General features: G+C 31.8%; 2 protein-coding genes across 2 annotated transcripts in view; one reads left to right on the plus strand and one right to left on the minus strand.

Moving 5' to 3' along the window:
• Nucleotides 1-27,353, minus strand: part of LOC147071150 (cell adhesion molecule DSCAM-like) — a 524,338-nt gene that overhangs the window by 360,509 nt on the left and 136,476 nt on the right. Inside the window, exon 3 of the mRNA XM_085948380.1 lies at nt 3,483-3,609. Coding sequence (XP_085804506.1) covers nt 3,483-3,609 — 127 coding nt within the window. The remainder of the gene's footprint in view (nt 1-3,482; nt 3,610-27,353) is intronic.
• On the plus strand, nt 20,114-22,520 carry LOC147071151 (uncharacterized). The gene is made up of 2 exons (XM_085948516.1): nt 20,114-20,119; nt 20,598-22,520. The coding sequence occupies exons 1-2, from the start codon at nt 20,114-20,116 to the stop codon at nt 22,047-22,049; spliced, it is 1,458 nt and encodes a 485-aa protein (XP_085804642.1). The 3' UTR covers nt 22,050-22,520.

The raw sequence follows: 27,353 nt of genomic DNA on the forward strand, positions 1-27,353 counted from the left end.
AACACAACGTTTAGTTTGGTCAAAACATGACTAAAGACCTTATCATAGTTTGATCACTGTTAAGTGAGATTATTTTCCTAATTAGTAGAATAATTGACAATCTAATTATTATCATATTCTTCTTCAGTTATTTATTATAAAATAATGTTTTCTCAATATTAGATTTTTAAAAAAATGAACCGAGATTTATGTGGACAATTCAAAGCTTAAAACTGCACTCCTGTAAATTCAACATTTTGCAGTTAACAGAGTAACCACAATATAAGTGTCGCTAGATTTCAAAATCAGCCAAGTCCATAATAGATGAATACGAGAAAAACAGCTTTTTGTTTTCTCAAATACACAGTCACACGGGTGAAAGTTTATATTATTTCGAGTATAGATTATTTAAAATTAATAAATTCCACATATTGATAATGCAGAAATGTTAGAAAGCAGTAGTTCTTCAGCAATTCACAAAAAAGTCAAAAATACCTAAAGGTGGACGTGGTTTATTTTGAAATGTAGCGATACATATCACCGAGTTATATTGAGTGATAAGAAATTTATACTTTTAGGTAAATCTATCTTTTGCAAAATGGGGAGACGGAGGCTGGAAGCCGCATTTTTTGGATATGTACGGAACTGATGCTTGCGAATTTTTCATGAAGTACGGGAAAGAAAGTTTCGTGCTAATTTTAACGGAATACTCAGACTCGCAAACATGCCCGGTTAGGACGGTAATTAGTGTGTAACATACTATCACTTGACATTCTATAGTATAAAAACAACCTGGAAAAACTCGTGGATGAAATCGGTAGATTGCAGATTGAGAGACTAAATCAAGCAAGCCTTATATAATATTTGCCACTGAACATGACTGAATCCGGGAGAAGATAGGCATATTGTGAAGAAGATTGCGCGCTGGCCAAATCATCCCGGCCGCGATCCTACGTCATAACGTCGCTATAGGATTGTTTTGTCGAAAATATCCGTTTTTGTCGAAATCGACGTTTCAATGCAAAATATTTTTTTTGTATCTAAATCAATGATACTTAACCTTTTTTTTCTTTGGGCCAAATACATATATTTGTAAAGTAACGCGGGCCGCATCACTACTGGTGTAACGAAAAAAATCATGAAACCCCCCCTTTTTTACAAAAAATTTTTGAAATTTTAAAAATTATGCGTGTTTTTTAAATAAATCATGTTCAACAGCAACACTCTTATACCAGATTTGATTTGAACCATAATTACAATCCTCTTCGGGTATCACTATCTGTGCGTCAAAGTCGGAACGAATCTCAAGATACTCGTATACGAAATTCCCGATAATAAATGTGTTTCGGGCCGCACATAAAAGCTTAAATGGCCGCATGAGGCCCGCGGGCCGCAGGTTGAGTATCACTGATCTAGATGGACCAGAACCATCATTTTCATAAAATTGCTTTGTAATAAAAACAGTAGTCATATGCTATAAAACCAACAATTTAAATACCTCTTTGTATTTAAATATAGGATAATGATATTTGTTTTTCGTCTCCTGAACATTTGACCTTTGGTATATTCGACAAACCAATCCTACAGCGACGATAAGGTTCCAATGAAAAGGAAGATTACTATTTTAATTTATCTGCAGGAAAATCATAAAACTGCAATTTAATACATTAATCGCAGTTTTAGTAGTATCTCTATCATATTTTAGGATAGTTACATCATTAAAATGTAGTTTAATTAGTTCGTTCTAAGATAACATAGAGATTTTTGAATAATTCATATTTTAATGTATTTTTTTATTAATTTAAAAAACTATCGATTTTAAACATAATCTCTTTGTTTATGATTTCAAGCTTTCATTCAGTATGAATTTCAAAAATCTTAACGTTAGCTTTTGAGCTTTATAACTTATAGGATTATTAATATTATCGTAAAAAAAAATTAATTCAGTTGAATATGGTAATACAAAATAAAATTTTTGATATGTGTATTATAAAAATTATATAAACCAAGGATTTTTTTCTTATTCAAAGGGTATTTTCGACATTAAGAACTATGTATTCGATGGAGTAATATCAGTACCCTTAATGTATGGCGAGTTCCGGGTCGATTGTCACCTCAGGCATAAAGAAGTATTGCTGACGTGTGTACGAACATATGTACGCAGTGATCCAAGAACAGGAGCACCAAAGATTGGGTGAAATAATAATAGGCTAACCTACACGCCAGATATAATATTTACCAACTAATTATATGTTACCAATATATTCACAACTGAGCATTATTCCAGTTTTATTATAAAACTTCACCGTAACACATGTTTTTCATTTGTTGTGTATTAAAAAAAATATTTCGAATGCTTGTAGTATAATTTAACTGATTGCTTGTGATCTGGAAATCATTTTGTACATTTAGAGAGTAGTTTAAACATCCTTTTACCTCTAACGTAAAATATGACTTCAATTGTTTTAAAAAATTCTTTAAATAAAGAAATGTAAAAAAGTTTTAATACCTGTATTTTTTACCATGTCAAATCTTAAGAAGATCATAAAATAGGCCTTCTTTTACGAGAAATGAATTTTAGCCACTTGCTTTACCTATAAGGCCTATACTCTGGGTCCAAACACACAGTGATTTTTCGCCAGACCCGGAAATTGACCCCAGAACCCGCATCCTTATATCTTAATAGATAATATATATATATACCCAAAACCTTAAACATATAAGCTGACTACATGCGGCATACATGTGCAGTAAAATTAGTTATACCTAGAAAAGTTTTATAAAGCAAGTGACCTTTAAAAATAAACGTTTGACAGCGTTTAACACTATTATTTATTATATTTTTTAAAAATAAATCAATTTAAAATATCAGTGAAAATCTTGAAAATAAAATAAATGAAAAGATATATTACAAAAAAAATGTTGCCAGTTATTAAAATCAACGTTTAATGTTCTGTGACTTCAAGACGTATTACAAAATATATGTTTACATGTGTCATATTTCACATCACGCACTTTACTGTTCAGCTATTACTAAAATCAAATATATAAAATATATAAATTTATATATTTATATTCAAAATCGAAAATTGGTATTTCTATTTTAAAATACTCACATGAAATTGATACAAAAGGTAAGTCCGGTAACGCAACGTATCGGCACGATTTTTTATGACAAATTATAGTTCGTTCGGCTCGCGTCATTTGCACAATCCGCGCATCGCCTAGTCACGATCTTTTTAGACCATGCCTCAGCTGAAGTACCTATAGCCTTAACATTTCGCTCGACTTATACTACCCTCCACGTAACCTTGCAATTTGGAATAGATTTTTTTGAACTACTTATTTGATGAAATCAGCCAATCAGGCGCCTGGCATTTATTTTACTAATACACTAATACGCAGTGCGTTTTACACATATACCTATCGTGTCACTGTGTAAAATTGCAAATTTAAAATTATCAATATAAAAATATACCTATATATATATATTAATAAATTACCTGTAGAGTGGCATTCCGGTGGAATCTTTAAACCAAAGAACCATGCTGACAGCATCTCCAGGCGTTCTCACGCTGACGTCGCAAGGCAATATTGCCTCACCGCCAGCTTTAGCCCATACTATCTCCCCTGAAAATAACAAAACAAACAAATTATGAAATTATAATATTTGACACAAAATATATATTGAGAACTATCAAGAATAATTATGGGATTGGGTTAGCATAGGTACATTGTGGACATTGGAGAAATATTATTAGGTTACATTATAATATGCAAGTTTATTAGTGTAAGCCAGGTCTGGACAAGATGTCAACATCTGGTATACACTCTAATTAGTAGAAAAGCATCATAATTTTAAAAGAAAATACATAATAAACGAATCTTATTTATGTACTATAGCAGTTATTAATAAATGCGCTATAATACATATCATAATACAAAATAGATAAAATACAATAAGTTCTCTGGAAACAAAAACGGACGTTTCCATTGTCATAAAATATTAATTCCATGTGAATAAAAATGTCGTTTCTCTATTTTAAGATAAGATTTCTTAAAAAAATTCTTAAATATTCTTTGTATACTAATAACATAATAATATAATATTTTATTCAAACATTATACACACAAGAAAAAATAAGACATTTATATTAAATACTATACAACATTTTTCGTAAATGGAAACTGCTGCTTTTGTTTCCAGACCCTTCAATTATAAAAATTAAACATACTATAGATAACAACACGTAATTACCGATAGTAACAATTAATAAAAGTAAAACAATATAATAACAGACAGAAATTAAGTTATTATGTAATAGGAAATTAGAATATAATATAATATAAACGTTTGTGGTGGCACCAAATAGGGTAATCGCATAATACAACATTTTTCGTAAATCGAAATTACTGCTTTTCTTTCCAGACCCTTCAATTATAAAAATTAAATATACTATAGACTACAATATACGTATTTACCAATCATAACAATTAATAAACTTAAAACAATATAATAACTGACAAAAATTAAGTAATTATGTAATATAAAATTAGATTATTAATATAATATAAACGTTTGTGGTGGCACCAAAAAGGGTAATCGCATAATACACAGCATAATATTGCACATACATATATTATAGATAGTATGTATTCTAAATTCAACGAAAACAAATAAGTACGACTGAAACAGTGTGCACTATTTATGTCGGATCTTCACAGCCTACCTCCACCCTTCGCGATCAGAATGCGTACCTCTGTATATTTCCCAAAAAATCGTGTTTATATTTAGCAGTAGTATACCATTGTCTTGATTCGCCTTGGATACTTACCCTACTCTGTAAATTTTTAAATGTGTGTTAAAAAATTATTACGCAAACTACTCAACTAAGCTATAAAGTATGAAGTGTAAAATCCGACTTTAAATGGATCATGGTAATATATAAAGTTGTGCAAATGTTTTTAAACGCTTCCTGCGAAAAAAAACTCACACAGCGCATATTTTTATTAAAATAGAGAAATTGCTTCGAGCATAGACAATAAAATTCAACACTATGCATTATAATTAGCAAACATTTTTCTGTCAACAACGGGCAATTAAAATGTAACAGAGCTTGCCATAATGCCAGCCGTATACGGACGTATTACACAAATATTTACTACGAGAAACCATTATAAAATTTCAACACTACAGCAGGGTTCGGCAAATAGTTTATGATCTATCAATCGACCGTGAATATCTTGAAAAGATTAAGCAAACTTTTTATATACTACGTTTTTAAATTTTCTGTTGAATCATATGAACTTGACAATTCTTTGTATTAATAAATACTTTTTTTGTACTTGATAAAAATACTGAATAAATATTATAGAATACTGAAATGTCATTTTTACATTTCATATTGATTTCCATAGTAACGCACGTATATTTTAATAATTTAGTTGCTAGGACCCCTTAGCAACCAATAATAGTGAGTGGTAAATATTACTTTTAACTATTTTTTTCCGAAACATACAAAACAGAATTAACTGAAAATAAATTTCAATTCTGCTTAAAGATGGCCAAAAGTATTAAAAGAATGCATTGTCGTCGTGTTCTGATATATTCTAAAAGTTTCAAATATCTAGTCGAGAAGTAAGTTACAAATCTTGGGACAAACAAGAACATATTTGTACCGGACACACAAGAAAACTCTGTACTGGACAAACAAGAATACGAGCTAATAAAAACATGGTAAAATAGGTACCTATCTATAGATATTGTTACCACCTCCAAAAAAAATTTTTTTTTTCGGTTAGGTACATGTTCAAACACGCGCGTTAACATGATCTTACCCCCTACTTCAATTTTAGTTTGTCAATTTATGACTACGGCCGTATGTTGTAGCTGTAGCACTGGGGAATGCCAAAAGAAATGGCGTATTTCAAAAAATCACTACCTTATTCTTAGGTCAATAATTATTATAAAGCAATCATTATTCGTAGGATGTTTATCACACTTAAATGGTCAAACACATAGCTTATAATGAGTATCCTTAGAATTATCTTAAAATGTGTTAATCTTGCCCATTTTTTGAATAATAAAATGCCTAATTCTTGTCAAATTTGGGATCACAGAGATTATCAATATAATTTGTTATCGTTAATATTTTACTAAAATTATCTCATCATAAATTATACTAATGGTTTTATAAATGCGTTTAAAAATTAATAAATGTAAAAAATTTTAACACCACCTTATGTACCAAAATATGACTATATTCTAAAACATTAGAGCGAGAGGTTTAAAAGAATAATGTAATAAAAATACTTTATGCAGTCATCAAATGTTTAAAATAAATATAAATGATAATAAGGCTGTAAAATTATATAAATAGATTATCTACAACTTTTAGGGTATTTCCAGGATCATGGTTTGAAAATAGAAAAAAAGCTCCATTTTGACCCACGCTGAGCACGTCCGCCCTTAAGATATAAATTATTCAAAAGTAAAAACACAAAAAGTGTCTTGCTAGCCTACGTTTATTCAGACATCTCATTTTTTATTATATTTATAAACCTAAAGAGATAATATGACAACACATTATTTTCTAATTTCCAATGAGGAAAACATCGTGTATTAAAACAGATGGCAGTTGACATTTTAGTAATATAAGTATAACAATTTTTTTGTGACAGTTCATACAAATATTCTTAATAATTATAGTATAGTAATAAACGTATATTTGGCTGCTCTTATATTATATCTATGTACGAAGTCTGTCTTTGGATATTCATTTCCAGGTTCGATTCTCGATGAGATCACAATATATTGACTAATTACGTGCGACCAACGCAACTATTGCGTCGCCCATTAGATATAATTAGCATGTTATTTAATTGTGTATTTGAATTAGTAATTAAAAGGTATGCAGTGAATGAGTTAATGTGATTATCTCAAAGCTTGGGTGTTGGTAATTGTTTCTCTTCTATTATTATTTAAACTACTGTTTCACTACACTACTGTCATTAAGCTCCATAGCCTGTTTTAGTGTTAAAAAGAAGTATATGTATAAATAATTAAATAATATTCAACATATACATTATAATGCATACATTTTAGTTGAGGCACAATTCAAACGTGTCAAAGTGGTCACGTTTATAGTATAAAACAATATCATCTATGTGTGATAATCTAACATTGTGCTGCGATTTTCGACAGATGGGGACGATATTAATCTTAAGTCTGCTACAAACGAATCTACGATTCAAAATTACGTGCAGATAGTTTAAGCGTTAGTAGGTACACGAGACTTTTTTTTCATCTTCTATCCCATTATATTATTTAAGCTCCGTCTAGAAGAGAAAGTTTAATTCGTTCCCTATTTTTTAAGGATTAGTAAAAATGCAGATTTTTTAAAAAATTATTGACAGTTAGTTGTCTCATCATGTGTACGGTAAGCTTTACAGTGGACCATCCCACAACATCAGTGGCGTACTCAGGAAAACGCCGGCCGGTTAAGGATTTGACATAAGTGCACGCCATTCGACACGAGTGCTTAGGAGAGGCATGCGCTTCATATTTGCATCACATTAATTGCGATTTAATTGCACACCCTTTCGCCTAATTATATGTTCTACAATGTTTCAGGTTAGCTTCAGAGGTGCAATCATGATTTTTGTATAATTAGTATTCTATGTATAATGTGTATGCTCAAGTGACCGTAAAATGCATTAAACTTTGTTTAAGAGCATACATAAGTGAAACGGCAAATAATTTTCAACTGTATATGGAATGAAATTTCGGCCGCGTTGCCATTAGTCGACCTGTTTGCACATCAATTTGTTTTGTGATAGCGTCGGGGGAATATATTCTTCGTGTAAAAATGACTAAAAAACGTTCAGTATGTACTTGAAAACGAAAACATCTCAATGAATATACTATTATTATTATGAATATATTAATAAGCATAACATAAAAAAGGCGCATTTTGAATTTATATGACAAATTATATTTCGTTTGGCTCGCGTCATTTGCACAATCCGCGCATCGTCTAGTCACGATCTTTTAGACCATGCCTCAGCGGAGGTATAGCCTTAATATTGAAGGGATAACATTTTATTTTATGAAAACATTAATACAATTTACAAACAAACAAACAAACCACTGAGAACTTTTAGAAGATTTGAGATTATAACATTCTTTATTGAACGTCCATAATTTGACATAAGCAGTTAATTTCGTCGTGATTAGATAGGCGTCGCATATTTTTCATAAAAGGGTTCTTTTAATCATATATTTCTCTGAGGTATTTTCAAAATATGTACTATCTTTTTTTCCCGACCATGTCCGATCCTAATAGGATCATATGGGCCTTCACAGAGTAGAGGTTTGTATTAACAGATTTTATTTTTTACGAGAAATGAATGTCAGCCACTTACTCAACCTATTAGGTCCATACCCTGACTCAGATACAAATTGAAAAACAATATGTGTACTTGCCAGACTGCCAGACCCAGGATTTGAACCTGGGACCCACGGGGTGATAGTCCAACGCTTAAGCCGCGTGGCTACCGTGAAACACACGATTTTATTCATTTTACCGACGTTGAGTATTTTATTTGTATACGTATAAACATTTTTCACTAATGCTATCCCCTTTTCCGAATCGTTTACTAATAAATGTATTTGGAAAAATATTAAAATATTCTCTTTGAATATTTGAATTTGAGTAAATTCTATTTGTCATAAAATGCCTAATTCTTGTCAAATTTGGGATCACAGAGATTATCAATATAATTTTTTATCGTAAATATTTCACTATAATAATGTCCACATAAATTATTATACTAATGGTTTTATAAATGCGTTTAAAAATTAATAAATGTAAAAAATCTTAACACCACTGTACATGCATGTACTGAAATATGACTATATTCTAAAACATTAGAGCGAGAGTTTAAAAGAATACTATTTTATGTAATAAAAATACTTTATGCAGTCATCAAATGTTTAAAATAAATATAAAGGATAATAAGACTTCAAAATTATATAAATAGATTATCTACACCGTTTAAGGAATGTCCAGGATCATGCTTTGAAAATGCCATAAAAGCTCCATTTTTACCTACGCTGAGCATGTCCCCCTTAATACGCAGTCATTCGGACTGAAAATACCTGTAATTGTTCTGAACGTTTTATTGATTAATTTACATATTAGATTTATCAATTATTTTTTTATTTTAATTTATGAAATTCTTAAAGAAAACGTAAAATTTCTGTTATTTTACACTCTTATATTATTTTGTAAAAATATGCATGTAAATAACACAATATTTCGCAATTATTGGAAGATATTATGATATTGTTAACTATTCCAACTGTCAAAGTTCAACTTTTTTACTCATTCGTTAGTCAGTAGCAGAGCATAGGCAAATCGAACGACTCATTTTTCTCAGACTCTTGGATCGTCAATAAAGCGTCTGCATACCAGTAAGTTATAGTTCAGTGGTACGTTCCTTTTCCTTCCAAGATCTAGCAAATTATATTATTTTACTGAATGATATTCTATTTAATCTTCTTGTAACTCTTTCTTTCACATAAAAATAAATAAATAAGCGAATAAATACTTACGCATGTAAAATTAATTATGTCAACACCAACATAGAAAAAGTCATTGAAATGTCTGGTAAATTTTAATATAATATACTTTTTTCATATACATTAACAAATAATCTCTTTGACTTGTTTATGCAATGTGGATACTTGCCAAAAAGTATTTTTGAAAAATATGAATATTTAATCATGTTACCGTGTTCCGGAAAATGCGTAAAAATTCGTGTTGCGACATTATTTTGACTGTGAAAATAATTAACGAGTGTATTATGCATTAAACAAAGTGTGAATATCACTTTACAATAAAATGTTAATTACAAAGTGGAGTAAAAAAAAGTATGAACCAAAAAACACCCTGAATCAACAGGCAATTAAAATGCGTAAAATTCGACAATTGTTATTCATAATAATAATAATATCATCATCGTCAGCCTGAATCTATCCACTGCTGGATGAAGGCCTCTTCAAGCTGCTTCCACTTCTTTCGGTCCTGTGCATTGCGTTGCCACGTACTTCCACAGAACTTTATCATTTCATCGATCCAGCGGCCTCTAAGTCTAACTTGCGGACGTTTTGTACTTCTTGTATACCACTGGATGACTAGATTTGTCCAACGATTATCTCTTTTTCGAGCTATGTGTCCAGCCCATCTCCATTTAAAGCTTTTAATAAACTCTATTACATCGCAAATCCTTGTCTGCTTCCCTATCCACTCATTCCTCTTTCTGTCCTTTCGCGTTATGCCCAGCATGCACCTCTCCATACCACGTTGTGCTACTCTAAGTTTCTGGATCTCTCTTTTACTTAGGGTCCATGTTTCATACGCACATGTGATCACGGGAAGCACACACTGGTTGAACACTTTGCGCTTTAGGCACAGTGGAAGGTCACTTTTGAAGACATTATTCAGGTGGCCAAAAGCACTCCAGCCTAGCTTTACTCTGCGAACAATTTCATCAAATATACATACATATATAGACACTTGTTGTCCCAGATAGATGTAGCTTTTCACCTGTTCGAGCCGAGCTGAGCTGAATAATAATATATTGTATGCAATTATTTTTTTATGATATTATAATTAAAATCATTATTGACTTTTCACAATAATTTTCCAAGAAATAGTATAACTTACAACAGTCATGCCCACTATCCCTAAACTTAAAGCGTAGTGTTCAACCCAGAGTTTGATAATATATAACATGAAAACTATGTTATTATTAAAACACTAATTATAGATTTTCTAGAACATTTTTAGTGTATTAAGATTCGATAGCCGGAGTTTAATTAATTTATTTTTCAGATTAAAAATGAAACATGTCAACATATTGTTCATTTTTCACTTTTTGACCTACACGTCTCCCACACTTCAAACAATTAGAATTTAAACAATTTTTCATATAATACCTATAACATAATAAATTCTGCTAAAAAGATAGTCACATTTAGCTGTCAATATAAATATTCTCACTACTAATCATCAAAATAATGACTGCTGTTTGTATTAATTATCTATATTATTACAAACTTCAGTACATAACTGTGATTAATGTGAAGCATTTTGAGATCATTAATATTGTTTTTCACTGCGTTGTCAGTCTTTTCTAAATATAGCAAGTTATAGGAAGTATAAAAAGCTGTCGTAACAGAAACTCGTCCTAGCTGGATAGTAAACGTAGTCAGTAAGAGCAAATAATACCAGTGTAAGCCTGAAACTATAAAAATCCTTTTAATCAAAATCTTACAAGGTTTACTTTGGATTATCACCAGTGATGAATTATTCAAACTGAATTAATTTTTTGTTGACAAGTTGCATTGAAAGAAAAATACTCATTTATAAACGTTAGCAAGTTATTATTATTTTCTTCTGTCAAATACCAATTTCATTTTTATTAAGCTTCCAGCTTATGGAATTAAATGTAACGTTTTAAAACAACGCAAATACAGTGGCATGTTTAGCGACGTAGAGGCCCAACGTAATGACTGATTTTGGGGCAAGCAAGCAAATTTTATTTTTCCACAAATATATCCGTACGTTCAAACGGGGTTTTTTTTAAGTATACTCGTACCTACAACTATTAATGAAAATATTTAATGTAAGAGGCCATCCATAGACTGAAACTGTATGCGGTTTAGAACTGTGTGCCATACTAAACGTATGATTTCTGTTTATGAAAATATATTTTCACTAAGTTTGTAAGTGTAAGTGTACGGTAAAAATGGATACGATCAGATGCTTATACTTTATGAAAATATATTTATATGACCTGAAATCATAAGTTTAGTATGGCACACGGTTCAAAACCACATGCGGTTTCAGTCTATGGATGGCTTGTAAGTTTATATACTTCCACTTCAGATCGCATCATAAGCACCGCGGGCGAAAAGAATCATTTCCAAGGATTCTACTATCAAAGATGTATAATTTAATATTGGAACTATCTACCTGAATTTTCTGTCCCTAGGCAGCGGAAGGCCTGCTTAGTACGACGGGATGTCACTGATTTTAACATGATTTAACAGTGAAATCGAAATTCATGTTATTTACAGGTTACTTGCAGGTTTTGGTATAGGTACATCAATAATTAATTCTATGTTGGAGGCCCTCTTTTAAATTTTATTATGAATTTATTGCATCATTTGCGTTATATAAAATCCGCTGGTTAAAACACCTCATAAAAAGCTGGAATATTACACTAGGTTTGCTTGATAACCATCAGACTAATCTTTTGTACCTTAGTATCATACCCGTGGAACACTAAATTACGAATTACTTATTAACTGTTTTGTGATAATCCTAAGAAAATAACTGTTACATTCAAATACAGAGTATAATTATTGAAAACCAAATTACATACAGCAAGAGCTCGAACCGCAAAAAAATATTCAAATACCCGTAGTCAATAGTATGAATTTTGATATTATTGGCTATAATTATGACGTCTGAGGCTGTTCATGTCGTGTAAAATTGCTTCAAGTGGTATTTTGAATGAACAATCGATGCATTTCCCAGTCGAGACTGTGTTCTGGCCAATAACCTTCCAACATAGGGTAGTTATAGAAGCAAGTAAAATTATGTAGGAAACGTGCTTTGGTGGGCAGAAATTGTTCCCTGCCTTTTATTTATAGCTTTCTCAACAAATAACTCTAATAAACGGTCCTGGTGATATCTTCCAGAGGAGGCTTGTGATTTTAGACATCGCTTTATACTGTAAAGATTCCCGATGAAAGCATTATTGTTATTCATCCCAACTTCCAGGCGGAGCATATTCTTTGCATGTTGGTTTTTTTAACAGAAAGTGCACCTCTTTGGAGTTTAGTTACCATTCATTAGTTTTAGCTTAAACGTTACTGATAACATAAAAATACTAATTCGAAATAATTACACAAAAAATACACTAATTCATTAAAATAGACTTAAGTGTTGTTTGAGGTATTCTATTTGAATCACGTTTTGGCATTCTCAATATAATATATTATGCACATTCTTATATAGCATTATAACTGAGAATACAGTTACTTACTGATTATATACTAAACTAATATATTACAAAAAAAAAAAACAGAAAAACCATTGTTGGTATGTAAAGAATTGGAGAATCTATATATACAAATGTATACAAATATATTACAATATTAAATATTTGGGGTTCGAATGATGCAGAAGTCAAAGAAGTATGCAGGAGCGAGTTTTATTGGCAGCGTAATGGTTGGTACAATAGTATATTACCTCAGTTATGTTACAATACTAAATGGTGCGGACCTCGGCTCCGTACCTCGGTACAATCAGATGTTGGGCGAAGCGATATTGAGACTGCGATGGTAACAGACTGAAAACGTATCTTCGAGTGACATTTTGAAAAATCTTTCTTCGTAATTTATACAGTCGAAAGTAATACATAAACATTATATTCTAGTACATAATTATTTTGAACGAGTCAGCGGTTTAAATACGAGTAGGTTGTAAATTTTATTTATTATTACAGTCATAATATAATATGATACTATGGGAAAGGATTATTCGACTAATTTTCCATTGCGATACCGTATTTCATATCGCCAATCAATCTGCTGATCCAGCTAAACAGTAAACAGTCGCTGAGAAATTATTATTGCGGTCGAATAATTTGATACATTAAAAATATACATTTGATCGCTAATATACTGACAGCTACAAATATATTGTAATATATTTGTGTACATTTTTAGTGTCAATCTGAACATTATTTCCAAAGTAATCATGATAGTGTAAATTAATCCTGCGAATTATTTTACGCCATTGCCGAACAGGTTAGTACTGACTGTAAAATAAAATCTGTAAAGCTACGATTTTATTACAAATAATGATCGAATACGATAAAACTTAAATCCGTCTCTACAAAATAAAAACACTTTGATTTTTTAATGTGTGTTACACGAGAATTGTTAATGTTTTTTTTTTAAATTGTCAAATATAAAAACAAAACAAAACAAAAATATTTTTTATTGATAAAACAACAACTAGGTATAATTTAAAAATAACTCCATCAGAAAATAAAATATTTTGAGAAAATTCTTGGAAATAATGTTTAGGTAAATTTCAGTTAATTCTTTAGCTATTTTTATATTGTAAAAGTTAAATATAGGTATTTTTTAAATTTGTGATTCATATTAATAAAATTGTTCAACTACTTAACACATTATATTGCATTTTTATTAATTTCACCACGAAATAATTAAGATGTCTGATATCAATTGAAAGAAAAGCCAACTAAGCTTTATAAATAAAGTTTGTAAGTATCTAATTCGTTATCTTCATTTTTTTTTCAGAATTATTAATAACCATGTCCTTGCTTTGTTATATTATTTTGAACAATTACAAACACCCAGGTTTGAGAAAAACACATAAATACCTGTTGTGTCCTCACCAGGATCGAACCCAGAACTCTCGGGCGGAAGGCCAGCGCCTTACCCACTTCACCACGAGAGCTGCCTCGTTATCTTTATTGTAATATTTTGTGATAGACTTATTTTGAAATTACTCTTCAATGAAGCCATTGATAAAAATAAGCTGTTAAGTTAAAACGTAATTTAGGAAAAAAACTGATATTATAAAATATCTTCAAGAACACCGCATTGGATAGTTATTAGGTAGTGAAAGTACCTATTTACTTTTACTTATACGTCGATTCCGCTTAATTGGAACATATCGGTAGCTAAGTCATTTTTGCCAATTAAGCAGTTGCCCTAATAAAACGAATTTCACTTAAAATAGTTTATTATACTATAGCCTGGAGAATAATAAATTCTAAATTTAAATAATAGTATGTACAATCAATTTAATTCCGCAAAATGTTTTTGTAAGTTTCCATTGTTACCACGTTTTTATTAGCTCGTTTTCTTGTTTGTCCCGTACAATTTTTTCTTGTTTGTCCAAATCTTGCAATCAATTTTTAACTAACTTATCGACTAGATAGACAGTTGAAACTTTTAGAATATATCAAAACACGATGACAATGCATTCTTTTAATACTTTCGGTCATCTTTAAGCAGAAATGAATTCATTTTCAGTTAATTCTGTTTTGTATGGAAAGTTATTTCGGAAAGAAATCGTAAAAAGTAAAACACTATTATTAGTCACTAAGGGGGTCCTAGCAACTAAATTATTATTATATATACGTGCGTTAATATGGAAATCAATATGAAATGTCAAAATGACATTTCAGTATTCTATATTTATTCAGTATTTATATCTAATACAAAAAAGGTATTTCTTAATACATAGAATTGTCAAGTTTATTTGATTCGACAGGAAATTTAAAAACATGGCATATAAAAAGTTCTTTTTATCTTGTAATTATTATAAAATCACCTCAGGTATTCAGCACAGATTAAGGGCTCCCTTCATTGCCTTCTTGCATAAAATAACGCTGTAAGGCGGTTATAATTTTCTGGTAATCATAATCATCTTCTGTATCTCATTTTTGATATACACATTAGATTATGTAATGTGTAATATAATATGTATAGAGATATAGAATTACAATTTAAATATATCTATCTTTTGTAGTGTCAAATTATAGCAAACTCGGTAAGGAGCTAACCTCAATAATAAACTCTGCATATCCGTTTTTCACTTTATCCAATGACGCAAATGCCAGATAATAGCTGACTCGATTATTTCAATAAAAAGAATATTATTTTGATTGTATAAATAGCGAATAATAATTCATCGGAGATGTCACTCGAATCCAAGTACCTGGCTTATTACTATCTCAGTATATGTACTGTCTGTTTATTTATATTATTGTACCGATTGTACCCTTGTACGTATGTAACCATAGATAAACTTTCACTTCTCCATCATGACGTATAACCACGATCGTCTTTCATCAACAAACACCATCGACCCTCACATCGTTCTGAAATGTACTGTCCCAATTGAGTGATGCAAATTACTGTTTCTTGATATTTGGCGCAAATAAACGGTTGACCCAACCAGCTACTACGTGAAAATTTAGAAGCCGCTGCTTTTGATCAATCTTGGAACTTACGATAATACGTGTTTACACGCGCATTTTCATGTTATGGCCACGATAATGTATACTGTCAGCAGTTTCACGTGCACACGGGCTATTATGCTACTATGCATCAAGTAGAGTAGTTTGCATTCCAAAGTCCTTTAAGAAACCTTGATAGTAAATGCGAGGTATCCATAAAGGCATCTAGAAAAATAAAACTATTACCTATGTAAATAATTTATAAAAACAGATAAATCTCAATGGTGCTATCAAATAGGTTACATGGTGTAACTTAACTTACCCCCATGTGTACACATACTTTCAGGTAAGTACATATATAATAGTATTATCATCGCGTAACGAATGAAAATACTATTATAAAGCGCCGGCTAGACGCTCATGCTTTACCACAAGCTTATCTGCGTAAACCGGTTTGTATCGAGAAGGCCGTGTGTATGGACGGGAAAACTGTAGCTCGCGCAAACGTATTCCGTATTTTTTGCACAAACTATACCGCGCAGGCAAGTTGCTGCCATCTATCCGGCGCATTAAAAGCTATACTGATAGTGACCCAGTAAAATATTAACAAGATTCTGGTTATGAATAACGTGTATTGCAGAGTGTGGCATTATATAATATGAATATTTATATTATTATTTTCGTTGATTTAAGATGGGGATGAATTTTCTCTCTTATCATAAATGTCGCTACACTACACATTTGTCAAAATGGGTCTAGGACGATTCGACGCCGGGACATGTAGGCACCACGCAATCGAATGAAATGAATTATAAATATACCTACTTTTAAAATATGTATTTAAATTATTATAATATTATATAATAGTTGGTGAGAATTTAAATATGCACACGTAAATAATGATTTAATTCTGCATATTTTTAAGTTCCAACAAGAAGAGAGCTTTTTTCTTTATATTATATAGTGTCAGGCATGATAATTCTCAATCCCCAATAAAAAACATTATGTTAAGAGCAAAATAAATTTTAACTACTAAGTAGTAGATAGAAACTGATAAAAAATTCTTATCTACTCGTACTTTGTATATAAATCGTATCGAACGTCTATTTAATTCATTCGACAGTGCAGCGCCCAGTTGTCCCATTACCGTGGAAACCAGGTCGCAAAAGCCGATCAGCTTAACAAAAGATCAGAATTGAGTTGCTCTATCTTTTTAACTGACGTATTGGATGTGGTAATGATGATGTGATCGGTATCTTGGCAAGCAAAAATACTATTACATTGTTAAATCAATTAGCTGCTAAATAGGTAAATTAAATAAAAAAATACCCTAATTAGGTCATCGGCGTAATTCACAGCGCCATGGAAAAATATATCTTTATATTAAGTGATAATTTATTAGATTTCTTGGAAAGCATAATTGGCGATCGACCCAACTAAACCAATTAAATAGACTGCATTTGGCTGGCGAATGACTGAGTGCAATTTCCCTGGCATCCTCCTGTTTATTCGGGTGGTCTTGCAAATGGGCGAGTCGCTCGCAACGAGACACTGGCATGCAACTAAAAAAGGCAGTGCGGGTTTTTAGCGTTTTTACTGTGCCGTCTGTGAAAAATGCACAAAATGCAAGGGTGGCGAGTGTGGGAAAAAGGGGGCGGATGACATAGAGCGGACGTATGTGACTTTTCGCCGTGCACGTAATAAATCTGCTGTGAATTGCATTTTTTAAATGCAACGGAATTAAAGTATCCTACTATGTAATATTTTATGTTTCTTCGTAATATAAAGGCTATGCTAGATTTAAGACTCGGAGCTTTCTTATAGCAAAAATCATATCATGTGAGGTGAATCACAATCAATAGTGAAATTAATTACAAAACATAATATAGTTAACGGATGTTTTTAAAGCCCGATAGAACTTTAAATAGAGAAAATTAGCACACTAAATCAACATTTATCAATCTTGAGATATTTTATTGAATTATAAACATCTCAAGATTAATTTTTAATTGATAACAGTTCAGTGGAGCTGCACTCGTACTAATCACGGAGGTTCTTAAGCCATGAAATACGACGCCGTCCTCTGCTACGCTTACCGTTTACTTAGATGACGTATCATCGTATTGGATGGATGAATAAATCGTATAGGATGATGTATCAACGTATTGGATGCTGTTTGTTGGATGTTGGATGGCATACTTCTCATAATGTGGCCGAGGTACTGTTATTTTCTGGCTTTGGTACTATGCAGAACTTCTAGGCCATGTCCCTTTCGTTTGAGAACGTCAACATTTTTGTCAGCCGCATCTCGAAACCCTCAACTCTCCGAGACATCTCCAGATTTAACATTCATACCATTATATTATATTATATTAGAAGTTAGATGCTGGATGGCGTACTTCTCATAATGTGGCTGAGGTACTTTGGGTTTCTGATTTTGATAAAACGCAGAACTTCTAGACCATGTCCCTTTCGTTTGAGAACATCATAATTTGTCAGCCGCATCTTGAAACCCTCAACTCTCCGAGACATCTCTTGATTTAGCGTTCATAGTGTTCACACTACATAAAAGAATTGAGAGAACATAACAACAAATCATACGGAGCATTAAGCGATTGCTAAAGAGGCATCTCATTTTGGGAAAGGCACTCCTTGCGATCTCAATTATTTTAGTTTTTTCAATGAGCTTTCGTTATTGACTATCATAAAGCGAAAATTGTTAAGCAACGTGATTTATATCTTCATCGTTGCTTACGCGTTGACATTTAGGATCATTTGTTATACATAATCGAGCTAAGATGCTGCAAGTTTGTAGTGATTTTTAATATTAGTCATCATCACCCTGAATCTATCCACTATTGGATGAAGGCCTCTTCAAGCTGATTTCACTTCTCTCGGTCATGTGCGTTGCGTTACCACGTACTTCCGCAGAAGAAGCACACACTGGTTGAACACTTTGCGCTTTAGGCACAGTGGGAGGTCACTTTTGAAGACATTATTCAGGTGACCAAAAGCACTCCAGCCTCGCTTTTCTCTACGAACAATTTCATCAAAATATACATCCATCTATATACACTTGTTGTCCCAGATAGATACCATGGTTAAGGATCTCTTTTTGGTCCACAAAGCAGTTGAACATCACTTTTTTCTTTTTTTACATTTGTTGGGTCGCTAGTGTGGTGTTCGATGTGTAAGTTGAGGATGATGATAATGATGAAGTCTACGATGTAGCAGGGTGAGATTTATTAGCAGCGTATCGGTACAATAGTATATTATACATGATAGTTACGAGCTAAGTACTCGGGTTTGAGTGACATTGAGATAAATTATTATTCGTTATTTATACAATAAAAATTAACACATTAACATAAAATTCTGGTAGATAATCATATTAGACTAATTATAGAATCAGCGTTTTAAATTGAGTAGCGAAGTAGCGAAAAGAAATCAAATGTCCACTTTTTTCCATTTTCATTTTATTGCATTTCTATATTCCCTATGTATGGTTACATACAACTGTGCAAAGATATATTTTTAAAAAAAATCATAAGTCCCTCAAATCCGCTCTCAAAAATATGCCACTTTTCTAAAAACAGCAATAGTCCAAGGAATTTTGTTTGAAAACAACAAAGGTCCAGTAGTTCCACACTTTTATCACCAGGCGGCGTTAGGCGTTAGTATACATTCCATACTTGTTAGTGCCTGACCTGTCAAAATTATCTTTCATTCGTTCAGTCATTGGCATTGCCATTTTATGAAGTTCCTTAACGATTGTTTGTATATTTTATCATGGAATGTAATAGGATACAGACATCCGAAACGCCTCGTAAGAGAAAAGTTAATAAAACCAAGCAAACATTAATAAAAACCGCCAAAATAAAGGGAAGTGATCATGTCAATCATGTTGGGAAACGACTCTCAAAAAAAGTTATCGGTGAAGATTGCAGGTAGGAATAATTATGTATTCATAACATATATTCAATTAAAAACTTATACATTATTAATACGTACTAAAATATTTACTATGCTGAATAGTTTGTGTGATTAAATTTAGTTCACAATGGCTGTGATTACTTTGAAGTTATGACTTCTTTCGAATGCAAAGCATTGTATTTACTATGTTGTTTTATGTAAATGTATGTATGATTGTAATAAAGTATATTATGTAGGATTGTATTTAATTGATTATTATGTTTCCAGGTGCAAGAGGTTTCATTGTTTTACAAAAATAAATGAAGATTTACGGAAAGAAATATTTGAGAATTTTTATGAAATGGATTCTAAAAATCAACAAGATGGCTATATATCTGGATGTATAGAAGTAGTAGGTACCGATCAAGAGAAGACGTCCCAGAAAAAATACTCCGATAATAATAAATGATGTCAATGATCATGGTATATTCAAGCATTCAGCATCATATAAATATAAAGTGAGTATTCATTGAATTAATAAAAAATGTACATTCAAATTAGGCATTACACCTATTATACCTAATGATAATGTGTTTGAAAAATTAATTATTTTTTCTCTTTATTTACTTTAGATACGATCTACATCTGATGGTATTAACGAAGAAGTCTGTATGAAGGCATTTGTGGCAATACATGGTATTACGCATTCCCGGCTGCGACGTATTCAAGACAACATCACATTTTCGGGTTCGGCTCCTATGGACAAACGAGGAAAGCATCCAAATCTCCCAAGAGCAGTGCCTGAATCAGTGATTCAGTTGATTCACATTCATATACAATCATTTAAGGCACGTCAAAGTCATTATTCTTTCGCGAAAAATAAGAATGTTAGGTATCTTCCGGAAAATTTGACTATTATGAAAATGCACGAGATGTTTTTAAGTAAATACAGGCTTCAACTAAACTATGACACATACTACAGAGTATTTACAACTAGATATAATTTGTCATTTGGAGCTCCTCGAAGCGATACGTGTTCATACTGTGATTCAGTTACAACCAAACTGAAATTACCCGATCTCTCTGAAGATGAAAAACGTAAGATTGAGATAGATTATCAACTTCACCTGGCTAAAGCACAACAGTTTACTACAACGAAGCGAAGATTAAAAGAACTCGCAAGTGGTTCAAGTGATACCACAGTCATATCGTTTGATTTTATGCAAAATTTGCCTTTACCGAATATGGTAACAAATGCGGTATTTTATTCCAGACAGCTATGGTATTACATTTTTGGGATACATGGCTTGGCCAGAAATGATGTATATATGTACACGTATCATGAAGGATTCGCCAAACGAGGTCAAAATGATGTAACATCTTTGTTACTACATTACATAAACCACCATCTGCCAGCAGGCACGAAAACATTGTATATTTTGAGTGACGGATGTGCTGGACAAAACAAAAATTTTGTTATGATTTGGTTTTGGTATATGGTGGTACATGTATTAAAAAAAATTGAACGAGTCATCCATATATTTCCTATCAGAGGGCACACATTTTTACCAAATGACGCTGACTTTCATTTGTTCAGCAGTGCAAGGAAAACAATCCTTGCAGACGTGCCAGAGGATTGGGATAAAGTTGTATTGGATGCCAGAAAAACTCCTGGGCCCTTTATTTTGGAGAAACCGGAGCAAAAAGATTTTTTAAATATTAAAGATACGTTAAAGCCTTACTTTAAGTCATCCTTCGGCAGAGATTTTCATCTTAGGCAAGTTAGAATGTACAAAATAGACAAGGATTGTAAGGGAGAAGTGCTTTGCAAACATCTCAGTTTCTCTGGACTGTGGGATAGATTCAATATAGTGAAAAGACATCAAATGCCAGTCACGATTGCGTTTAAGCCAGCATATGATGGCTTAATTCCATTGAAAGGCGCAAAGAAAAAAGATATTTTAAAATTAACTAAGTATTTACAAAATCCAATAAATGCATCATTTTATGAAAATTTGCCGTGTGACAATGATACAAATGATAACGTTGAAGAAGACAGTGAAGGTGTGAGTGATCAAGACTAATCAGTAGTAATATGCACATGATTGATTTATTTTAAATATTTAATTGAAGATTTTTTTAAAACATGTAAGTATGTAGCTTAATAATTGGTTATGATGTGTCAAAACCTTCTTAAATGTAGTATTATGATTAAAAAATAACAGAAATATATATTTTTTGTTTTATTTAATAAAATTATAATTTTATTCATACTATTTGCTTTTCCATGTTTTCAATTTTGTTATAAAAACGACAAAGGTCCAAAAATTGTGTAAAAACAGCAAATGTCACATTCATTTCTTTTTAAATATCTATTTAACAAACATCAATTTGATATTTTATTTACATACATGCAGTGCATATAAGGCTCCTCCATGAATCTTCATTGTCAAATTATTAAAAATGTGTTTGACAACCAAGATATTATGTTTTTACCCTCTCCTGAAAAAAATGACCTTTGTGACATTTGCTGTTTTTATGCCAAGATCTTCAAATATTATCTGTTATTGCAGTCGTAAGAAAATATAATACTATGAAAAATGATTATTCGGCTAATACATCGTAATGGTATAATGTGCTGTGATATGATGTAATAATACACCGTCTCTAATTTTGCCAATCGACTTGCTGGTCTAGCTGAGTTGTTTACTGGAAATGGATTCGTTGGGAATATATTACTGCAAAGTAATTTGATATTTTTATAAACAATAGATATATGCTATTATTCTGCAGCTACACATTTATTTTCAAGCCTACTTTAGCTGACTTACTTCAGCAAGTTCCTGCATTCTGCTTTGGAGGTCTTCTGAGTCTTGCGAGAAAATTACTATGTCATCGCGTCAATGTCTATGTCAAAGCGCAGATGACTCAGGTATTCTCCATTTATGGGGATCCCTTTGTCATTCCTATCAAGTTGCCTGAATAAGTGTAACAACTATAATACTATCTAACCATTTAATACAATATAGATAATAATGCATAAATTGTTCGATGATATGATTCATTTATATGTGACTGTATAAACCGTACTTTGCAAAAACTATCAAAAGCATTCACTATCAAATAACAAACACGCTTTTCAATATGAGTTTCATTTCCTATGCCTGCCAACCAAAACCTTTCCATATACCTACCCCCCCCCCAAGCCAAGATGGCTCTAATAAAACGAATATTGCAAATGTGTCTCCGAGGGGTAGGTTTTTATTCTGGTTTGAGCGTATATAGCATTTAATTCATTTGATGACACCCTTCAGGGCGCTTTCATGCGAGGACGCGCCCTCCCACAAAGGCATCTCGAACAACCCTTACGTTATGCGGACTAAGTGTATGTAATCGTTTTTGACACTCCGGATGCCGGACATACGAATGATTTTATATATATATATATCTATTTACACCCCCGAAAGTACGAAATTCAAAAAACTTCAAACATACAGTTTTGTTGATACTTATAATATATTTAGAGCTGTCTTATAGCGTGTTCAGAAATTATTTCTTATTTTAATGTATATAATTATTTTCATTTTGACAGCTTCTCAAACGAGTATTTTCCGACCAATTTTCTTCAAGGCATGCTCGCCTATCATTCTTATGAAGCTCGTACGTCACTTTTGCTCTTAAAGCATTTTTCCCTGCTCTCACGTGCTATAGTTTCTAATCCCGATATTCTAGAAAATTTGAATTTTTATGCAGTCGTTAATTACATGCGTGATCGCAGCCATGACCTATCTTGGTTGAAAGCTGTGTCCTTATGTCAGGCTCACCCAATGACAATAATATGGACGAAGCATCTGGAAAAAAATGACACTCACTTTTTAGTCGGGTCTGCCGAATGGCATTATCTGCTCTAACGCCATTACAATAAAGGTGATATTGCTATAAATTCCCGATGTTTTTCGTCGGTTCTGCCGAATGGTTCGGTTCGAACGGGTTCGCTCAAATGAACATTGAAACAAGAAACACTGTTCTAACGCCATTACAATAAAGGTGATATTGCTATAAATTCTCGATGCGTGATATCGTACAATGGAAATTACGTGACGTCTACCTATACATGTGCAAATGTCGCTATGCGTGAATTTACTTACTAGCTACTGTATTGAGTGCGTTGTCCATTTATAATGTCATTGGGCTCACCAAGCACCAATAGCGAGGGCTATGCGTCTGGTCAATGCACTTCCTAGAGATATAGACTTTTTAGCGAACTGTATTCTGTTTCTGAAATTTGATTTTATTGTTTAATTTGTATTTTTTTTAATTATTGTTGTTTTTTTATTTTATTTGTTTTCTATGAAATTATTTTTACATTGGCTTTTTTCACTATCTTCTTTTTTCTCTAATTGATTTACTTGTACTTTTTATTCGAAATGTCATGTTGTGAACGTCTTGAATTAATAATTTGTTATGTGCTCAACGTGTCATTTTTAAATAAATAAATATTTTATTTTTCTTAGCTTAGTCTATGGATTAATTTTGAGGCAGATATCAAAATCAAAATATATTCCGTCATCTTAATATGTTAGCTGCCTTAAATACGTACTCTATTAGTATATTATTCATATTACAGGATGCATAAAGCGGGATTTCATGATGCGGGCATAGTGTCGTCATTTTTTTTATTTATTAAAGACAACACGTGAATTTCACCAAGCATGTAGGTGTAGGATTATAATCCGTAAGCCACTGGCAAGCGAAATAAGCCATCGTCTTCTACATTATGATGTATGAGAAAACTGATATCCTCAAATGCACTTGCTACGGTACATTTTGCGTACTTCTTGGGTCTTATCAGATGTTACCGTATTAACAGTTCTTTATAATTCCTTATTTCGTAGTAGGCTGGAAAGTGGATATATTTATTATTTTGGTCTCGCATCAGTAGAAATATGGTCCTGTAGCGGAGAGTGTTCAGAAGACAATTTTGAGACTCATTCACTTTGGGCTATAATAAAATGAAAAAATATCTCTAATAGAAAAATAATTAAAAAAATTATTGTCTCATACTTTTATGTGGTCACCAGAGTGTCCCGTTTTTTTCAAGCAAATTGTTTTATTTGAAGACAGCATGCTGGAAATACTTTCTTCTATATTTGGTAGTTTACTAAATTGTCTGTCTATATGGATTCTATCTGTAACTCTATCCGACTGACTTTCTCTTCTGTATTCGTATGTACCTGCTATAATTTAAAGTTCAGAAGAGATCTATATTTAGCTTTTATTTTTCCGACTTAGTAAATGGAAACTCTGTCATTCTTGGTCAGTATTGAATTGTATGTCCCTGATAACTAGGAAATCGGGAGCATCCGTTGTTTTTTTCTCAAAAAGTGCAGAACTAATCCGCCATTAGTAATGTCAATTGGATATTCAGATATTAATATATTCCACTTACGTGGATTTATGTGGACGTTGTTTTACAGGTTTTCAAGATAATATCAATTTAGTTTACTCACGATCTTCCATGTACTTTTTAACTCAATCATATATTTTATTTAAATATTGTTAACACGTATTTATGTCATTTCATGAACACTTTGTTCATTATATTATGTGAAATAAATAAATTTCTTTTTTCTTTCTTTTGACCTTGTCCGATCCCAATAAGATCATATCGGCCACTACAGAGTAGAGGTTTGTATCAACAGATTTCTTTTTTGTTTTTATAAAAAATGGATGTTGGCCACTGCTTAAAATATTGGGTATATACTGCAAACACAACTTGAAAAACAATATGACGTGTATTTGCCAGACCTAGGATTCGAACTTGGGACCCACGACATTATTTATCACCAAATAGCTCTAAAGTAAATATAATATATCTATACCTCCAAAAAACACATTTGATCTTTACACTACATACATCACTACGAAATCGCAGCCATGTTGGTAGAATACTGATGATGGTTGTAATTTAGTAGTGTGTGGTCAATATATTAAAATCTAGGGAAGTATACGGCATGTCTCTTAATAAGGGTCTACCTGGGGTTAAAATAGGGGAGCAATCTAACCCCCCCTTCGCCCCTCCTCGAATTTTCGGCAATTACAGGAGCTGCGTCACGCGTTAAACGCGTTTATCATGCGCCCCTAATCATCTTAATTAGAATTGTTGTCGCATTTGGGGATTAGCCCTGAGGGGGGGGCACTGAAAACAGGGCCATAATCCGGGGGGAGTGGGTGAGTGGCCTGGGTGCCTTTTTTGATAACCTTCGATCCGAATTAAATTTAATCTAATTAAATATTTAATGTAATATTTCGTTTAACTGTCATTATTAAATTTATTTTTGGGGCTTATTTACTATTAAATTATCATAAAAAGCTGCGCTATTTATGGGCAGTCGTTTATATCGAGTTAACAACAAAACACAATTATTTTCCTATACAATTTATCGGTAATATTAATACCTATACAAAAACCCGACATATTATTATTATCAATTAACTACATATTATTACGTAATCATTTTTATGTTTGAATTTATTAATTAATTTTTATGTAAAACATTAAATTTTGTAGCTACATGGTTACATTTTGACGAAATTGAAATTTTGTATCACAGATTTTGTCATATGCTATCAAAAAATATAAAGATATAAGATATAACTAATAAATAACTTAAGGGAAGACGTGCAACGCGTAGGTCAAAATGGAGATATTATGCTATTTTCAAAGCATGATCCTGTACATTAAATGCCTAATTCTTGTCAAATTTGGGATCACAAAGATTATATAAAAAAAAAAATCGTTAATATGTCACTATATAATGTTAACATTAATTAGACTTAAGGGCCCACATGCTAAGCGTAGGTCAAAATAGAGCTTTTATGATATTTTCCTTTGTATTTCCATTTTTATGGTAATAATTTTTTATCGTAAATATGTCACTATATAATGTTAAAATTAATTTTACTAATGGTTTTGTAAATGCGTTTAAAAATTAATAGATCTAAAAAATCTTAACACCACTGCAGATGGATGTACTATATTCTAAAACATTAGATTGAGAGGTTTAAAAGAATGCTGTTTTATGGAATAAAAATACTGTATGCAGTCATCAAATGTTTAAAATAAATATAAAGGATAATAAGGCTTCAAAATTATATAAATAGATTATCTAAAACGTTTAAGGAATGTCCAGGGTTATGCCCTGAATATAGCATAAAAGCTCTATTTTGACCTACGCTGAGCATGTGGGCCGTTAAGTCGAAAAAATCTTTTAATTTTTGATTTATTATGATGTATTATAATGTGATTCTAACATCTAAACGACTAATTTTGTTAATTTTTTGAAAGAACTATTTCCACAATAATTTTATTGTTTATAGTTTTATTG

Source organism: Rhyacophila brunnea, unplaced genomic scaffold, assembly GCF_057557595.1.
Source record: "Rhyacophila brunnea isolate RB1 unplaced genomic scaffold, BYU_Rbru_1.0 scaffold_20, whole genome shotgun sequence".
Classification (NCBI taxonomy): Eukaryota; Metazoa; Arthropoda; class Insecta; order Trichoptera; family Rhyacophilidae; genus Rhyacophila; species Rhyacophila brunnea.